This window comes from Mobula birostris, chromosome 5 (assembly GCF_030028105.1).
Source record: "Mobula birostris isolate sMobBir1 chromosome 5, sMobBir1.hap1, whole genome shotgun sequence".
Classification (NCBI taxonomy): domain Eukaryota; kingdom Metazoa; phylum Chordata; class Chondrichthyes; order Myliobatiformes; family Myliobatidae; genus Mobula; species Mobula birostris.
The window spans coordinates 202,073,288-202,092,552 of NC_092374.1; the positions used below are offsets into that span (position 1 = coordinate 202,073,288).

At 42.9% G+C, this 19,265-nt stretch overlaps 1 protein-coding gene across 1 annotated transcript; it reads left to right on the plus strand.

Moving 5' to 3' along the window:
• Positions 1-526: 526 nt before the first annotated feature.
• Positions 527-18,946, plus strand: LOC140198280 (V-type proton ATPase subunit G 2-like). Its single transcript, XM_072259338.1, has 3 exons — positions 527-884; positions 8,122-8,222; positions 18,203-18,946. The coding sequence occupies exons 1-3, from the start codon at positions 803-805 to the stop codon at positions 18,374-18,376; spliced, it is 357 nt and encodes a 118-aa protein (XP_072115439.1). The 5' UTR covers positions 527-802; the 3' UTR covers positions 18,377-18,946.
• Positions 18,947-19,265: the final 319 nt, after the last annotated feature.

Below are 19,265 nucleotides of genomic sequence, written 5' to 3' on the forward strand. Positions count from 1 at the left end.
CAAGCTCCTAATAAAGTATAGCCGCTGTCTTGCCTTCTCTATAACTACATCGATATGTTGGGAGCAGGTTGGATCCTCCGAGATCTTGACACCCAGGAACCTGAAGCCGCTCACTCTCTCCACTTCTGATCCCTCTATGAGGATTGATATGTGTTCCTTCGTCTTACCCTTCCTGAAGTCCACAATCAGCTCTTTCCTCTTACTGGTGTTGAGCCTTTTCTGTATTTGCAGTTGTTGTCTTTTGCGCATTGGTTACTTGTACGTCTTATTGTGTGTAGTCTTTTCATTAATTCTGTAGCGTTTCTTTGTATTTACTAAGAATGCTCATAAGAAAATGAATCTCAGGGTTGTATATGATGATGTATATATCAACTTTGAACTTTGAAACCTTATCGTGGGCTTTTAGCCTGATAAAATTTTGTGGAAATGCTTTGGACTCCTAACACAAACGGTATTAATATGCATTGCATTTCCTGACGTCACTCCTGAACACCCTGCTCTCGCTCCTGCTTTGGTCTTCCCCAGTTTGTTCCCATCTATCACCAGATCCTATTGCTCTGCAAACCTGACGTTTACTGTCGAAGGAATACAAATTTATATTGGCACATCCATTATACCTGTGACATAAAGTGCTATTACTAATTTGCAAAAAAAAACGTAAATTTCACGGCCTGACTGTAATGGGCAACAGCAGCTGGCTGACACAATCCGATGCGCGCTAGGACCAGGAGGAATCCTGGTCTTTCTGCACCGGCTGGTACCTGATCCGGAGGGGAAGAAGGGATTCTGAGAGAAAAATAAAATGGCCAGTCAGTCGCAAGGAATACAGCAACTCCTTCATGCCGAAAAACGAGCCGCGGAGAAAGTTGCCGAGGCTAGGAAACGTAAGCTTTTTATAATTATTCTGGCTGGCGCTGTAAAATAGACGGTCATTATGAAAATGGCATCTCTGCCTTTTGCTTTAGTTGGTATTCTTCAACCATATATTATCTCACCAGACAGCAAAAGCCTTGTTTCGTGCCCGTGGCACAGGGCAGATGAATTAACAAAAAAAAAATCAAACGTAACAATGAATTTTCCACATGGAATAATCAGGGCGAATCGAGGGCTGCGCATCTAATGTAAGGTCGTGATGCAGAGGATTTATGAGTCATTGGTTAGGCCGCATTTGGAGTATTGTGAGCAGTTTTGGACCCCATAGCTCAGAAAGGATGTGCTGACATTGGAGAGGGATAAGGGAGAATGATTCCTGGGAATAAAAGGATTAATATATGAGAAGCGTTTGAGGGTCCCGGGCCACTGGAGCTTAGAAGAATGAGTGTGGGGGTGGGTGGAGAATCTCATGGAAACCTATAGATAAAGTGGCTGTGGAGAGGATGCCCCCTATGATGGGGGGGGGGGTCTGGGACCAGAGGGCACAGCCTCAGAACAGAGGGAATTCCCTTTAGAACTGAGATGAAGAGGAATTTCGTTCGCCAGAGGGGGATGAATCTGTGGCATTCATTACCACAAATAGTTGTGTTTGCAAGGCATTTGGGTCTGTTTAAAACGGGGATTAATAGGTCGCCGATTATAAGGGCATCGAAGGTTACAGGGAGAAAGCAGGAGAATGGGGTTGAGAGGGAAAATAAATCAGCCATGATGGAATGACAGAACAGACTCGATGGGCCGAGTGGCCTAATTCGGTTCCCATGTCTTATGGAATAAAACCTAATATGATTCATTGATCGGGGTGCAAACCAGTCTACATTAACTGTCAGTGTGCAAACCAATTTGTTTTAACTATCAGTTTGCAAACCAGTGTGAATTAACTGTCTGGTGTGTGTGCACACCAGTCTCTATTAATTGTCAGTGTGCAACCTGGTCTGTAGTAACTATCAATGTGCAAACCAGCCTGTATTAATGATCAGGTGTGCAAACCAGCCTGTATTAACGATCAGGTGCGCAAACCAGCCTGTATTAGCTATCAGGTGTGCAAACCAGCCTGTATTAATTATCAATGTGCAAACTAGTGTGTATTAATTGTCAATGTCACACCAGTCTATATGAACTATCAGTGTGTATTAACAGTCAAGTGTGCAAACCAGTCTACATTAACTGCTGGTATCAAACCAGTCTTGATCAATGATCAGGGTATAAACCAGTCTATATTAACTATCAGGTGTGAAACCCAGTCTGTATTATCTATCAGGGTGCAGGGTATGTGGCTGGCTTCCTCCTCTGGCAGAAGATTTCCTGTGTGAGTCTCACTGTGGCTTCCCTCCAACCAGAAGAACATCTGACATGATTTTTACAGCACGTCAATTGCAGGAGAAAGCCCAGGAACAAAATCTCCCACTTAATGTGGCCTTCATAGACCTTACAAAAGCATTTGACTCAGTAAATCATCCTGCCCTCTGGCAGGTACTGTCCAAAATCGGGTGCCTGGAGAAATACCTCAAGGTCCTGCAGCTCTTGCACAATGATACGAGTGCAACAGTCATCAGCAACCGGCGGCTCTAAAACAGCACCTTTCAAATCAAACAGGGTGCATCATTGCCCCAACTCTGTTTGCCATTCTCATCGCAACCATACTTCATCTCACAGGCCAAGACCTCCCACAAGGAGTCCAGATTCTCTATATACAGGCTCAAGGCAAAGAGCAAGGTGTCAACTACTTCCACCATGGAGTGCCGATATGCAGACGACAATGCCATCATAGCTCATGCTGAAGAGGATCTGCAGTGCATCATGGGTGCTTTTGCCAGAGCATACAAGCTCCTGGGACTTGATCTAAACATCAAGAAAACCCAAGTCCTGCACCAACCTGCTCCAGATCAAGCTTTTAAATCTCCAGCCATCCAAGCTGACAAAATCCCTCTGGAGAACTCTGATCATTCCCCATATCTTGGCAGCCTTTTTTCTTCAAAAGCCAATACTGACCCTGAAATAAATCGCAGAATAGGCTGTATGAGTGGAGCTTTTGCCAGGCTGAGAAAGAGGGTTTTTGAAGATCGGGATATCAACACCAACACTAAGCTCCTGGTCTATAAAACTATAGTCTTCCCTTCCTTGCTGTGTGGAGAGGAATCATGGACAACATACAGCAGGCACATAACATCCCTAGAAATTTACCATCAAAGATGCCTCTGAAAGATTCTGAGAGTTAGCTGAAACAACAGGCATACTAACTCCAGCCTCCTGGAGGAAGCTAAACATTAACTCCACAGCCACAATCATGATTCAACACCAATTGTAATGGGTCAGCCTCATCATCTGTATACCTGACTCCCGCATCCTGAAACAACTCCTGTTCGGCCCACTCAAGGATGCAAAGTGCACTCCTGGAGGGCAGAAAGAGCAGTTCAAGGACAATATCAAGGTTGACCTGAGGAAGTGCCAATCTACCTGAATGGATGGGAGAAATTAACCAGGACTGGGAAAGCTAGAGAAGGACTGTCTATGAGGGAACTGCACAGCTCAAAGAATACCTCCACCATGCCGCTGGGACTAAACGCTTCAACGTAAGGTGGGACTGGGAAACTGGATCATCTAAAGACCCACAAGTCACCAGACCAACCACCTGGAGGAGATTCGTACTCGACTATGACTGATCGCTGATGACGATTAACTATCTGGTTGCAAACCAGTCCAAATTAACTATTAGTGTGCAAACATCTGTTGTGGACAGATATGGGCCCTAAGAACTAATGCCATCGGTTCCCTTGTTGATACATTTCAGTGTCACCTTCCAAGCAAAAAACAGGATTAAGAGATTTGCTCTTCTGGAGATGTCGGCCACCAGATAAGACAGTGGGTGGTGAATGCGAAAGAGTCTGCTGTGTTTCTACTATTATATTTGCTAGTTTTTTTTTTATTACTGATTTTTATTGCAACACCAACAAATTACATTCAATACAACCAGTTGCCAATTACATTTTGACTGTTTAACCCAGTCACTCCCCAACCTTCATCACCATCCCCCCTCCACCCCTCTCCCCCCCATCCCTCTCCCCTCCACCAACCAACTGTGCATACACAGACGAAGCATTCCTATTTTAACAAAAGATCTTTTAAGTTAGATATCAAATTTGTCCACATTAAGATTGTGTTTGGTCGTGCATCATTTACTCTTGTTGATGAAAGTTCCAGGTAAGAAATGTCCAAAAAGCTCCGAAGCCAGTGAGTATTTGAAATATCATGGGGAGGTTTCCAACGCTGGACTACAATCTTCGTAGCTGCAGTCAGGCCTGCCAGCCAGACTTGGCGTGTTTTTTTCCGTAAGGGAAAGGTGGGAGTCATCATTTAGAAGATGTACAGCGGGGTCCATTGGTAATTGTACCCCCGTTAGTTCTGTAAGAGGACAACCTTCCCCCTCAAATCAAAAACCCCTGAACATTCCCATACAACATGTATAAAAGAGCCAATGGCTCCATGGGGGCAAAATGAGCAATATGGGTCAGGAACCAGTCCCATTTGATGTCTAATTCTCTGTGTTAAATATGCACTATGACAAAATTTCAAGTGTATATCCTGATGATTTGGGTTTTTCGAAGCACCGGCAGCATTATCCCAAATCGCATCCCAGTCTAAATCTTGTCCCAATTCAGATATGTCCCTATCCCAGGCTTTCATTCCTGATGTGGGCATAGATTTCTGGGAGTCTAATTTATCATAGATACGTGACACTATCTGTCCTGGAGCACTCTGTATCCAACTTAAAATGGGATGGTCCTTTAAATCTGACCCCCAGGGAACGCCGTAGGCTTTACAAGCTGATCTTACTCGAAAATAGAAGAAAAGAGAGTGTTTATCAATATTATATCGAGATATCAGTTCTTGAAAGCTACGGATAGTACTTGCCCCGTAATATCTTGAAGAATAGTAATACCTTTATCCTTCCAAGTTCTGTTAGTGAATGGTTTCCCCCAGATAGAAAACGATTATTATTCCATAATGGAGATGATTTGCACCATACGCTTTTAAATTTTAGGAATTTTTCTGCTGCTCTAAACACTTGTAGTGTATGGGTTAAAATTGGACTGTAATACAAATCAGATTTTTTGGTAGACATACCTATAAGGACAAAGTCCTTCAACCTTATTGGTGCTATTAGCTCTTGTTCTATATTTTTCCATGACGAAACTTTATCCTCCTCCATCCAATAGCTAAGACTTTTTGATACAAATGCCCAGTGATACAATTTAAAATTTGGACATGCCAATCCCCCATCCGACTTTTTGAATTGTAGAGCTGACCATTTTATATTAGGTTGTTTACCATTCCAAATATAGCATCGTAGTAAGGAGTCCAGTTTTTGCCAATATCCTGCTGGAGGTGCAAGTGGGATTATTGAGCTGATAAAGTTAATGCGGGGTAAGATGTTCATTTTAATGACCAATATATGGGCTGGGACTGATGCTGGCAGGAGTCTCCATCTATTAATATCTTCTATTTTTTTCAAAATTAAAAGAGTAATTTGTTTTAGCCACAGATGATAGGGAAGTATTAACTTTAATACCCAAGTAGAGGACTTCATTTGTAACTTTAACCTGGGGAGGGAGAGACACCTTACTTTTATCTGTATTAATCAGCATCAGTGCTGATTTTGACAAATTAACTTTGTGTCCTGAAAGAAATCCAAATTGCTCTAGTGTTTTTAAAACATAGGGGAGAGTTTGTTGAACATTTGCCATATAAACTAGCGTGTCATCCATGTAAAGTGATATTGAATGTGATGTTGTACCTATTATAATAGGGGAGATCTGAGGAGAGTTTCTAATTAAATGTGCAAGTGGTTCAATAGATATAGTAAAAATTAAAGGAGCCAAAGGGTCCCCTTGTCGTGTGCCCCATCCTATGTCAAATAACTCTGAGAAACCTTCTCCCACACATACCCGTGCTGAAAGATTAGCATACAGTGTTTGAATCATATTGGTAAATTTATCACTGAACTTAAATTCTTTTAGATCTCTCCAATGATATAGCCAGTCAAGACGATCGAATGCTTTTTCAGCATCTAGAAATAGCAGGCCACAGGCAGGCGGGATTTTATGTGTTGCACTCAGTATGTATAAGAGCCGGAGAATATTATCAGATGCGAGACGCCCCCTGATAAAGCCCGTTTGATCTGGGCTAATTATTTTCCCAACTACTGTCTCAAGTCTTCTGGCTAAGACTTCGGAAAATATCTTGAGGTCAGCATTTATCAAGGAGATTGGATGGTAATTGGCACACTCCAAGGGGTCCTTACCGGGCTTAACATTTGCTAGTTTTAATATTTTTAATTTGCTACCTAAATCCCTTATTTCTGATTTCGGATACATATACACTCAGTGACCACACTTCCTGGTGTAGCAACTCTGTACAAAAGTGTGCAGACATGGTCAAGAGGTTAAGTTGTTGTTCAGACCAAACATCGGAACGGTTGAAGAAGTTTGGAATGTGTTCCCAAATCCTAATGACTTTCTACAGGGGCACAATTGAGAGCATCCTGACTGGCTGCATCACTGCCTGGTATGGGAACTGTACCTCCCTCAATCACAGAACTCTGCAGAGAGTGGTGCGGACAGCCCAGTGCATCTGTAGATGTGAACTTCCCACTATTCAGGACATTTACAGAGACAGGTGCGTAAAAAGGGCCCGGAGGATCATTGGGGACCCGAGTCACCCCAACCACAAACTCTTCCAGCTGCCATCCAGGAAGCAGTACCACAGCATAAAAGCGAGGACCGATAGGCTCCGGGACAGCTTCTTTCACCAGACCATCAGACTGATTAATTCACACTGATACAATTGTATTTCTATGTTACATTGACTGTCCTGTTGTACATACTGTTTATTACAAATTACTATAAATTGCACATTGCACATTCAGATGGAGACGTAACATAAATAGTTTTACTCCTCATGTATATGAAGGAAGTAAGAAATAAAGTCAATTCAGTTTGGTAACTGAAGTAACCATGTGCTACAATGTGTGAACGCTCAACACATTGAACCTTGAAGTGAATAGGCTACAGTAGCAGAAGGCCACAAACATACACTTAGTAGCCACTTCATTATCTAAAGCAGATACCAAATCAAATGGCTACTAAGTAAGTAAAACCCTGGTTAGACCAGACTTGGAATATTGTGTTCAGTTCTGGTTGCCTCATTACAGGAATGATTTAGAAGCTTCAGAGAGGGTTCAGAGAAGATTTACCAGGATGCCGCCTGGATTACGGAGCAGGTTTTATGAGGATAGGTTGAGCAAGTTCAGGCTTTTTTCTTTGGAGTGAAGAGGATATGAGATGACTTGATAGAGGCATACAAGTTGACAAGAGACGCAGGTAGAGTGGTCAGCAGTGCCCTTTTGCCGTGACAGCAGTGACTCCTACGAGGGGACGTAATTTTACTGGGGATGCTTGAGGTAGCTTTTCGTATGCAAAAGAGTGGTGAGTGTGTGGAACATCCTGCCAGGGTGGTGGGGGAGAGGCAGATTCATTAAGAACATTTAAGAGAACATGGATGAAAGAAAAATGGAGGGCTATGTGGAAGAGGAGGGTGAGACTCACCCTGGAAAAGGCTAAAGGTTCAGAACAACGTGGGTCGGAGGGCCTGTGCCGTGCTGTTTAATGTTCTGTATTCTAAATGTTCAAAACTTCAAAGTAAGTTTTTATAAAGTACATATATGACTCTGAGGTCCATTTTCTTGTCAGAAGACTCAATAAATCCATTAAAAAAAACTATAACAGAATCAGTGAAAGATCGGGCATTCAACCAGAGTGCTGAAAACAACAAACTGTGCAAGTACAAAAGAAGAAATAATAATAATTAATAAATAAATATAAAGAACATGAGATAAAGAGTCCTTGAAAGTGAGTCCATTGGTTGCGGACAGTTCAATGATGGGGCAAGTGAAGTTACCCCCTTTGACCAGCACAGGTCTTTAGTACTTGGCCAGGTACCCCATCAGCCAGATGCTTTTCGTGGGTTCACGTATGCACTGGGCAACTTACAATGTAGGAGCAATGAATGGGCCTGGCAAGATGAAATTCACCGTGTGATCAATTGGCCCCATCCTCCCAATCCGTTCGACAGGGTTCACCTACTTCCTATTGATGAGCTCAAGCAAATGACCAGCCTTGATTCTAATTTCAGGAAAGGCCCGGAGGCTGAGGCAGGCGAAAGAAGAGGCACAGGGTGAGATCGAACAGTACCGTTTGGAGAGGGAGAAGGACTTTCGGCATAAGCAGGAAGCGGTAAGGAGCCGTTGGCAAAGCCTGCCATAGGGATGTGCCTTTGTCGCAAGCTGACATGGCTTCATCTGTGCGCCTTGTAATTGTTGGGGTTTCTAAAGAAACTTTCAAAACACAATTTTCCAAAGTCAAGTGTATTGTCATTTGCAGAAGGAACACTGGAAAACATACACCAGTATCACAGTCACCTCGGATGACAGAGACAACATTCACAAGAAAAAAAATTCATTCAACTCTGTTTCTACTTATCCGATTCCGGCTTCTTGCTTCATCCCCTCTCTGCCACCTACCACCTTCCCCCTCACCTGGTCTCACCTGTCACCTGAAGCTTGTATACTACCCCTCCCCATGTATCTTTTTTTTGTAATTTATTTCTTATTGAAGTTCATCATCAAACAAACACTTCCATAAGATGTATTTCAGATATTGTACATATATATCTGGCTTCTTCCCTCTTCCTTTCCAGACCTGATGAAGTATCTCAATGGTCTACTCCCCTTCATAGACTCTGCCTGACCTGCTGATTACGAGGGTTCCAAGGTACATTTAATGTCAGAGAAATGTATACAATATACATCTTGAAATGCATTTTCTTTGCAACCATCCACAAAAACAGAGGAGTGCCCCAAAGAATGAAAAGTCAAATGTTAGAACCCCAAAGCCCCCCCCAGCGTGTAAGCGGCAGTGAGCAAAAATCCCCCCTTGCCCCACCAGCAAAAAATAAGCCAGCATCAGCTCCACCACTAAGCACTCAAGCATGAGCAAAGCAATAGCAAAGACACAAGCTTGCGGTTACCCCAAAGACTTCGCGTTTCACCCGGTATTCGACATACCGCAGGTTCTCTCTCTCCCTAATAACGGAGAAAGAGGTGTCACCATTTTCCCAGCGGGCAGGGAGACATAACAAAGAACTCACTGGTTTATGATGTTAAAAGTCCGTTATGTTGCTTCTTTTCAAGCTCTGTGCCTGAAGATCACAAAGATCCCGGGTCTCCAGGCACACAGCAGATATCCCGATTCCCCCGACGACACACGGGTCTCCTGTTGTGATACCAACCCTCGATCTGCCCTTCTCCAGAGCCCTGACATCCTCGGCTTCAGAATTCAAGCTGGACTCTTAGGCCAAAAGCCCTTGGCATGCAGATCAACAGCCAGTTATGGAAACCCGTGAGCGGGTCCCATTCCTGCAAAGAGCCATAGTCAGTGTGTAACTCCAGGTCAGGGTCTTCAAAAGGACCCTGAAAGGGAAAACAAAGATATTAAAGGTAGAAATAGAGCAAGCAAAGGAGGTACCATTATGTGGCATTAACCCGCTAAGCTCCGCCTTCTTTTGATTTCCTCCAGTACTTTGTGTGTGTGTCACCTGGGGAAAGAGATCTGTGGTTATTAACCGGCCTGGTCATTGTAATTGCATGAAGGTGTATTCCAGAAACTTCTCGGGTTGAGCCGTAGAGAAGTGCAACACAGAAACAGGCCCCTCGGCCCATCTAGTCCATTGGAGTGCCGGTTTGACTGAAACCTGAAGGAAAATGCATTAGTATTTTCTTATATTTCAAAACAAAATTTAATTCATAATAAAAATATATCGATACAAAAGAAGAAACAGTTCAAAACTTTTCCATTCGTGGTCAATGTTGTAGTGTTATCTTCATTTAAAAACCATAGCACCATTGTGACTCGTGTGGCCCTCCTGGGGTAGTACACTCTTTCAGGGCAGCACAGCAGTGTAGCGGGTAGCACGTTCCTTTACTGTAACGGGAGGTTGAGTTTCGACTCCCACCTCTGAGTGAAAGGAGTCTGTATGTTCTCTCTGTTCTGCTTGGCTCCCCGGTTCCTTCCCACACTCCAAGGATGTACAGGTTAGGGTTGTGGGCGTGCTATGTGGGCACCAGATGTGTGGCAACACTTGGCCCGCACAATCTTCTCTGATTTGATTTGATGCAAACGGTGCGTTTCACTGTACGTGTTGTTGTAGGGTGGGCAATAAAGCTAATAATTACACCCTTTAATCTCTAGAGGGTGAGAGGCCCCTCTACCTGCAGTGGCAGAAGGAGCCCTGACTGGGATCCTTCCCTGCTGAGTCTTTGTACTGGCCACACCGAGATTCAGTCTGTCGTTCAGCACACCCTCCTGCGGACATCTGGCAGTGCTGGCAGACCAGCAAGTTTCGGGCAGCCCGAAGGTGCCTGTCACTGAGTTGATGATCTGCCGGCAGCACTGGACGTCTGTCCCTGTGTGTCAGTGCGTAGATCGGAGAGTCCTCTGTGGGGCAGCTGGCAGGGATGAACTGTGACACGGGGACTTGCATCCACTTCCAGATCCTCTTCGCACATGCACAGCCTGCAAAGAGGTGGGTGACCACCCCTGCCCCACCACTCCACCCTGACGGCAGTGTACGTTGGAGATGACATGTTAGAACATGGAACAGAACAGCACAAGGACAGGTCATTCATCCCACAACGTTGTGCTGGACCAAATAAATTAGTAATCAAATGGCCAACTAAACTAATCCCTTCTGCCTACACAATGTTAATATCCGTCCATCTTACTGACATTCCTGTGCCGACCTAAGTGTCTCTTAGAAGTTTCCGGTGTACCTGCCTCTACCCCATCCCAGGCAGTGCATTCCACCACTCTCCGTGTTAAACAAATGCCCCTCACATGGCTTTCGAACTGAACTCCTTTCACCTTAATTGTCCTTACAGGAAGGAATTGATGTGGTAAGGAGCAGTTGGAAGTTATCCAACAAGGCAACACACCTTTCAGGAATAAAGTTATGAAACACTCAAGAGGTTCCATTGGTAGAATTTATAATTTATTTTTACTACAAAAAGATAACTTCTCACTAAAGATTAAACAAGATTGGGAGAGAGAACTTAATATGACCTTTGTTAATGAAGATTGGTTGCAAGTTTTGAAAATGATTAATTCTTCTTCGATATGTGCCAATGGCTGTTTAATTCAATTTAAAATTGTTCACTGTTATTATTTAACAAAGGAGCGATTATCTAAAATATTTCCTAACATAGACAATTATTATGATAGGTGTAAAACTGAAGTAGCCACTTCGTCACATGTGTTCTAGTCATGTTCTTCATTAAAATCTTTTTGGAAATCTTTATTTTCTACAATTTCTAAAGCCCTGAAAATTAATTTACAACCTAATACATTGACTGCCTTATTTGGAATAGTTCCGCATAACATTCAGGGTATTTCATCTTCAGACCAACATGTAACTGCATTTGTCACATTGTTGGCAAGAAGGGCTATTTTATTGAAATGGAAAAATAACTCTATCCCTACATTAATTCAATGGTTTTCTCAAGTAATGTCATGTCTTAGCTTGGAAAAAATTAGAAGTAGAACTTTTGGTCCTCGATTTGATTTTGAGAGAAGATGGGGCTCTTTTGCCAAATATTATCATTTAATTTGAATTAATTTATATGGTTTCCCTCCAATCTTATTTTATATAAATATGAATTGGTGGTTGATGATTTTTCTTCTTTATTTATATAGATGATTGTAAGTCGTGTTGCTCCGAGAGTTGGTTCTTAATGGGTTTTTTCTTTCTCTCTTTTTTTCCTATTCTTTCTCTTGTAGTTACTGGGTTTTTTTCTCTCTTTTAGTAGTTGGGGTTCTCTTTCTCCTTCTTTATAAAAAATATTTTTTTCATTATCATGTTATTCTTTTAGATAAGTTGTTTTCAGCTTTATTAACTGTATATATATTAATTTGCTGTAATCTTGTACCATTTTAAAGCTGTAGAAGATTATATATCAATAAAAAGATTTTAAAAATGAAAAAAAAACACTCAATACACAAAAGGTGGCAGAAATTTGGAACTATGTGGCCGAATGAAGGACAGAATGTAAAAGCAGGGATATGACGCTGGTGTTTTATTAGGCACTTGGAGTATTGTGAACGGTTGTCGGCCACCGCAAAGAAAAGGTGAGCAGACATGGGGGGGGGGGGGTTGCGGATCCGGAGGAGAATGATCAGAATCAGGTTTAATATCACTGGCGTAAGTTGTGAGATTTGTTGCTTAGTGGTAGCTGTACACTGCAATACATAATACTAAAAGCTCTCAATTACAAAAAGAGATATTATATAAATTAAAATAAATAAGTAGAGCAAAAAGGAAGCAAGGCAAGTGAGGTAGTGGTTAACACAGGAGAAACGTTTGATGGCTCTGGGCCTGTACTTGATGAAGTTTAAAAGAATAATGGGGGATTCTCAATGAAACCTATCAAATATTGAAAGGACTGGAATGAGTGGTTGTGGAGAGGACATTTCTGGGGAGTCCAGGCCCAGAGGGCACAACCTCAGAATAAGACCATAAGACATAGGAGCAGAATTAGGCCATTCAGCCCATCGAGTCTGCTCCGCCATTCCATCATCGCTGATCCCCAATCCCACTCAATCCCAGACACCTGCCTGCTTGCCATATCCTTTGATGCCCTGACAGATCAGGAAACTATCAACTTCTGCCTTAAATATACTCACAGACCTGGCCTCCATCACAGTCTGTGGCAGAGCATTCCACAGATTCAATATTCTCTGGCTAAAAAAATTCCTTCTTACCTCTGTTCTAAAAGTTCGCCCCTCAATTTTGAGGCTGTACCTTCTAGTTCTGGATTTGGAATTGAATTGAATTGACTTTATTTCTTACATCCTTCACATACATGAGGAGTAAAAATCTTTACATTATGTCTCCATCTAAATGTGCGATGTGCAATCATAGTAATTTATAATAAATAGAACAGTCAATGTAACACAGTGTACACTGAAGTCAGCGTGAGTTCATCAGTCTGATGGCCTGGTGGAAGAAGCTGTCCCGGAGCCTGTTGGTCCTGCTGCGGTACCGCTTCCCGGATGGTAGCAGCTGGAATAGATTGTGGTTGGGATGGCTTGGGTCCCCAATGATCCTACGGGCCCTTTTTACACACCTGTCCTTGTAAATGTCCTGAATCATGGGAAGTTCACAACTACAGATGCGCTGAGCTGTCCACACCATAGGAAACATCCTCTCCACAACCACCCTATCTGGTCATTTCAACATTCAGTAGGTTTCAATTAGATCCCCATGGACTCTTCTAAATTCCAATGAGTACAGGCCTAAAGCTGCCAAATGCTCCTCATATGTTACCCCCTTCATTCCTGGAATCATCCTTGTGAATCTCCTCTGGACTCTCTCCAAAGGCAGCACATCCTTTCTGAGATATGGGGTCCAAAACTGTTGACAATATTCCAAGTGTGGCCTGACTAGTGTCTTATAAAGGCTCAACATTATCTCCTTGCTTTTATATTCTATTGCTCTTGAAATAAATGCCAACATTGCATTTGCCTTCTTTACCACAGACTCAATCTGTAAATTAACCTTCTGGGAGTCTTGTATGAGGACTCCCAAATCCCTCTGCACATCTTCTCCCCATTCAGATAATAGTCTGCACTATTGTTCCTTTTACCAAAATGTATTATCGTACATTTAGTACATTTCGCAACACTGTATTCCACTTGCTACTCTTTTGCTCATTCTTCTAATTTGTCTAAGTTCTGCTGCAATTGCATTGCTTTCTCAGCACTACCTACCCCTTCACCTATATTTGTATCATCCACAAACTTTGCCACAAAGTCATCAATTCCATTATCTAAATCATAGACAATGTGAAAAGTAGTGGTCCCAATACTGACCCCTGATGAACACCATGAGTCACTGGCAGCCAATCAGAAAAGGTTTTATTCCTTCTCCCTGCCTTCTGCCTGACAGCCAATCTTCTATCAATGCCAGTATCTTTCCTGTTATGCCATAGGATTTTATCTTGCTAAGCAGCCACGTGTGTGGCACCTTATCAAATGCCTTCTGCAAATCCAAGTAAATGACATCCACTGTCTCTCCTTTGTCCACCCTGCTTGTTATTTACCTTGACAGAAACCATGCTGACTTTGACTTATTTTATCATTAGTCTCCTTAATCTCATCCTTAATAATAGACTCCAACACTTTCCCAACCCATGAGGTTTAGCTAACTGACCTATAATTTCCGCAAACAACAGGAATTCTGCAGATGCTGGAAATTCAAGCAACACACCCTCGGCCTGAAATGTCGACTGTACCTCTTCCTAGAAATGCTGCCTGGCCTGCTGCATTCACCAGCAACTTTGATGTGTGTGACCTATAATTTCCTTTTTTTTTTAACCTTGCTCCCTTCCACTCCTCTGGGACCATGCCAGAATCAAGTGATTCTTGAAAGATCATGAGCAATGCATCCATTATTTCTTCAGCAACCTCTGTCAAGACTCTGGGATGTAGTCCATCTGGTCCAGGTGACTTATCCACCTTAAGACCTCTGAGGTTCCCTAGCACTTTTTCCATTGTAATAGTAATGGCTCCCTGACAGTCGCAGACCTCTGGCACAACAGAGGAAAGTCCACTTAAAAAACAGAGATGAGGAGGAATTTCTTTCAGCAGAGGGTGGTGAATCTGTAGAATTCAGTACCACAGATGGTTGTGGGTATATTGGTCACACAGGAGTATTTGTTTGGCACGGGCTCATTGGGCCAGAGGGCCTGTTACTGCACTATATCTCTAAATAAATAAACAAACAAACAAACACATCGAAAGTTTGAAACTGGAAGAGGGGACCGAAGCGTATCTAAGTTTGCTAATGACAATAAATTGAGTGGAAAAGCAAATTGTGCAGAGGATACGGAGAGTCTGCAGAGAGATATAGATAGGTTATATGAGTGGGCAAGGGTCTGGGAGATGGAGTACAATGTTGGTAAATGCGAGATCATCCACTTTGGAAGGGAAAATGGAAGATCAGATTATTATTTAACTGGTGAAAGATTGCAGCGTGCTGCTGTGCAGAAGGACTTGGGAGTGCTTGTGCATGAATCACAAAAGGCTGGTTTCTGGGCGCAGCAGACTGTCAAGAAAGCAAATGGAGTGTTGGCCTTCATTGCTGGAGGGATTGAATCTAAGAGCAGGGAGATTATGCTGCAACTGTAAAGGGAACTGGTGAGGCCGCACCTGGAGTACTGTGTGCAGTTCTGGTCTCTGTACATGAGGAAGGATATACTGGCTTTGGAGGTGGTGCAGAGGAGGTTCACCAAGGCAGGTAGGTGGAGATGAGCCCATGGTCAGATCAGCCATGATCTTATTGAATGGCAGAGCAGGTTTGATATACCAGGCGGCCTTCTCCTGCTCCTGTTTCTTAGTTCTTATATTCTTATGAATCACTCAGGTTTTACACATAGTTATGTCAAAGTCAGAGTAAACTTATTATCAAGGAACATATACAATACTATACATCAGCTTGAGATTCATTTTCTTGCAGGCATTCACAGGAAAATAAATTTATATAAAAACTATAATGCGATAATGTGCACAAGAAGTAAAAATGTTCAAATAAAATAAGTAATTCTGAGCACGTGAGCTGCAGAGGCCTTGTCAGTAAGTCTGCTGGTGATGGAATCAGTTTAGAGTTGTGGTGAGGGAAGTTATCCATCCTGGTTCAAGAGCCTGATGGTTATAAGATTATAACTGTTCCAGAACGTGGTGGTGTGACACCTGAGGCTTCTGCAGACTGATGATTGTAGAGAAAGAACAATCCAACCTAATCCAATCTATGTTATTCTTCTGGACAAGAACAAATAATCCTGTTTGCTGTTTTCTGATCACAGTCCCGTGGTTTGTGAAGGTTAGTGAAGAAATATCTGATGTAAATACGATTGCTGCAAACACCAGACTTGTCTGCCTCTGAGGAAACATGTTCCCGATTTTTGGGGAGTCCAGAACCAGAGGCCACAGTTTAAGAATAAGGGATAGGCCATTTAGACCGGAGTTGAGGAAAAGGTTTTTCACCCAGAGAGTTGTGGATCTGTGGAATGCTCTGCCTCAGAAGGCAGTGGAGGCCAATCCTTTGGATGTTTTCAAGAAAGAGTTAGATAGAGCTCTTAAAGATAGCGGAGTCAAGGGATATGGGGAGAAGGCAGGGACGGGGCACTGATTGTGGATGCTCAGCCATGATCACAATGAATGGTGGTGCTGGCTCAAAGGGCCGAATAGCCTATTCCTGCATCTATTGTTTATTGAGGAAAGGGCAGTCGTGATATGCCATTCAGTTATTTGAGGGTGAAAAGCACTTGACAGTTCTGGTCAAAGGTCATGCTGAGATTGCCTGCCGGACTTGGCCTCAGGTTACAAACATTGAATAACAGGTATTCAGACATGATATCTCAGGGCAACATCCCAAGGCAAATGCAGTGCAAATGAAAAATTCCAAAAAAGTTGTGTCGCGAGCTATTTGTGGAGTTGACACTGTAGTATAGTGGCTAGCACAACGTTTCAAAGCACCAGTGATCGGGGTTCAGTTTGTCCTGCTCTTCGTGACCATGTGGATTTCCTCCAGGTACTCTGGTTTCCTCCCACAATCCAAAAGCATACAGGTTAGGGTTAGTAAGATGTGGGCATACCATGTTGGTGCTGGAAGCCTGGCAACATGCCCCAAACATATACTCGGACTTCGTTGGTCGTTGAGATAAATAACAGCGTATGGCAAACCAGGAAAGGATTGCATTTTCGCTGTAGCTTTCAATGTTTCAGAGTACAACTGTCAAATAAAGCTTGAACGGAAGAGATTCTGCAGATACTGGAAATCCGGAGTAACATTCACACATATCGTTGGAGGAACACAACAGGTCAGGGAGCATCTGTGGATGAGGACTCCTGATGTGGATCTCGTGTGTCTTGGCCCAAATCATTGGCTGCTTATTCCTCTCCATTGATACCGCCTGATCTGCTGGTTAGAATATAGAACAGCATAGCACAGCCCTTCAGCTCAGGATGTTATGCTGATTTTTTTAGTCAACTTGCAGATCAATGTAACCCTTCCCTCCCACATGGCCTTCCATTTTTCTATCACCCATGTGTTCGTCTAAGACTTTCCTAAACGTCTCTAATATATCTGCCTCTACCACCAACCCTGGCAGGGCATTCCACACACCCACCACACTATATAAAAAACAAAATACCTCCAATATCTCCCCTTTCCACCAATCACCTTAAAATCCTGGCCCATTCGCATTAGCCATTTCTGCCCTGGGATAACAAGTCCACGGCTGTCCATTCATCTCATACATCTCTCGTCCTTCTCACTCCAAAGAGAAAAGTCTTAGCTGACTCAAGTTCCCTAATTAGAATTAGAAATGTTCACTAGCATCCTGGTAGATCTCCTCTGCACCCTCTCTAAAGCCTCCACATCCTTCCTATAGCAAGGCGATCAGAACGGAACACAATCCTGCACTCCAAGTGTGGTCTAACCAGGGCTTTACAGAGCTGGGAGGTACGGTAGCATAATGTTCTACAGCGGCAGTGACCCGACTTTCATTTCCCACGACTGCCTGTAACCAATTTGTATGTTCTCGCCATGACTGCATGGGCTTCCCCTGGGTACTGCAGTTGCCTCCCACGTCCTACAGGCGTACTGGTTAGGGTTATTAGGTTAATTGGACGCATGGGGTTATTTGTCAACACGAGCACGTTGGGCTGGAAATACCTGTTAATGCATTGTATCTCCAAATAAATGTAAAATAATTTTAACATAACACTTCTTGATACGCCTTCTTAACTACCCTATCAACTTGCACAGCAAATGGGTAAGTGGGCCAAGGAACGGCAAATGGAGTTTAATTCGGATAGAGTGAGATGTTGTATTTTGGGAGGGCAAATCAGATTAGGACTTTCACAATCAATGGTAGTGTCGTAGTACAGGGAGTAAATGTACATGGTTCCTTGAAAGTAATGTCGCAAGTAGATAGGGCCGTGAAGAAGGCTTTTTGCAAGAGGGATCTATGGATTTTGAAAAGGTTTGAATGTTGAAACAAAAGTCAAGGAGAACATAGTTTTACGTGATGAGAGTTTACACTTTCTGATCCCCTCTGCTGTCCTGAATCTGATCTTTGCCTCTGCTCTTTCCGGACAAGGTCATGGGGTCGCAGGGTAACCTGGCAGCTGAGGTCGAGCAGCTGACATGCCAGAAGATCCAGGCGATGCAGGCCAGTCACCACCGCAACAAGGAGAAGGTCCTGCGCCGACTGCTGACGCTGGTGTGTGACATCAAGCCCGAAATCCATCACAATTACCGCATCAACATGTAGGCGGGCTTCACGTGTGGCCCCTCATCACCAGGGCCAGAATGGAATCAGCCTCTCTGTGGACTATATTGTGATCAACTCAAATATTTATTCTTTGGCTTGTTCTTGTGCAGTGTACATTACAGTTTGTTGTAAAAATTATGTGGTAAAAATTATAGAAAGTATGCTTTGTGCGGACAGCCAGTATTGAAGTAAATAGAATATTTCACCACTGTTCATTCCAGCATTTAGATTATAGAACAATGCAGGCCCTTTAGCCTACAATATTGTGCTGACCTCATAACCTACTCTGAGATCAATCGAACCCTTCCCTCTCACGTAGCCGTCCATTTTTCTATCATCCATGTGTCTATCTAAGAGGCTCTTAAAAATGTCTGTGATATATCTGTGATTACCATCACCCTCGGCAGTGCCTTCCACGCACCACCATTCTTAATATTTGTTCATCTATTTGTGGTAACATTACCCTTGTGTTGTGTGTGAGTTATACGTACTGTGCTGTGCAACTTGGTCCAGAGGAACATTGTTTCGTTTGGAAGTATATATGTATAAGGTTGTATGACAATAAATTTGAACTTGAAAACTTACATCTGACATCCTTTCTGAAATCCCTACTCACTTCTGACTCCCAACAACCAGCGGACTGCCTAACTGACAGATTCTTGCTAAATTACAGACACTTTATTTGTATTTTGCACAGGAATATAGAATTTGTCAAGGTTAATTTGTATTTAAATTGTTTTTAATTATGTTCTTCTCTGTTCACAAAACCTAAATATCTTCATTTGATGCTTGCCACTGTCCATACCCATTCTTACTAACATATGTCCATGTTTTTTTCCCTTTCCTCTCTGGGTTAGCATGGCCAGTCTTCCCCTATATTCCACAGTCC

What these genes read in the sequence shown, in the direction of transcription:
- LOC140198280 (XM_072259338.1), top strand. Translation starts at nt 803, where the DNA reads ATGGCCAGTCAGTCGCAAGGAATACAGCAACTCCTTCATGCCGAAAAA. An exon ending in AGTTGCCGAGGCTAGGAAAC is followed by an intron (nt 885 to 8,121) that starts GTAAGCTTTTTA and finishes TTCTAATTTCAG; the next exon opens with GAAAGGCCCGGAGGCTGAGG. An exon ending in TTCGGCATAAGCAGGAAGCG is followed by an intron (nt 8,223 to 18,202) that starts GTAAGGAGCCGT and finishes TTTCCGGACAAG; the next exon opens with GTCATGGGGTCGCAGGGTAA.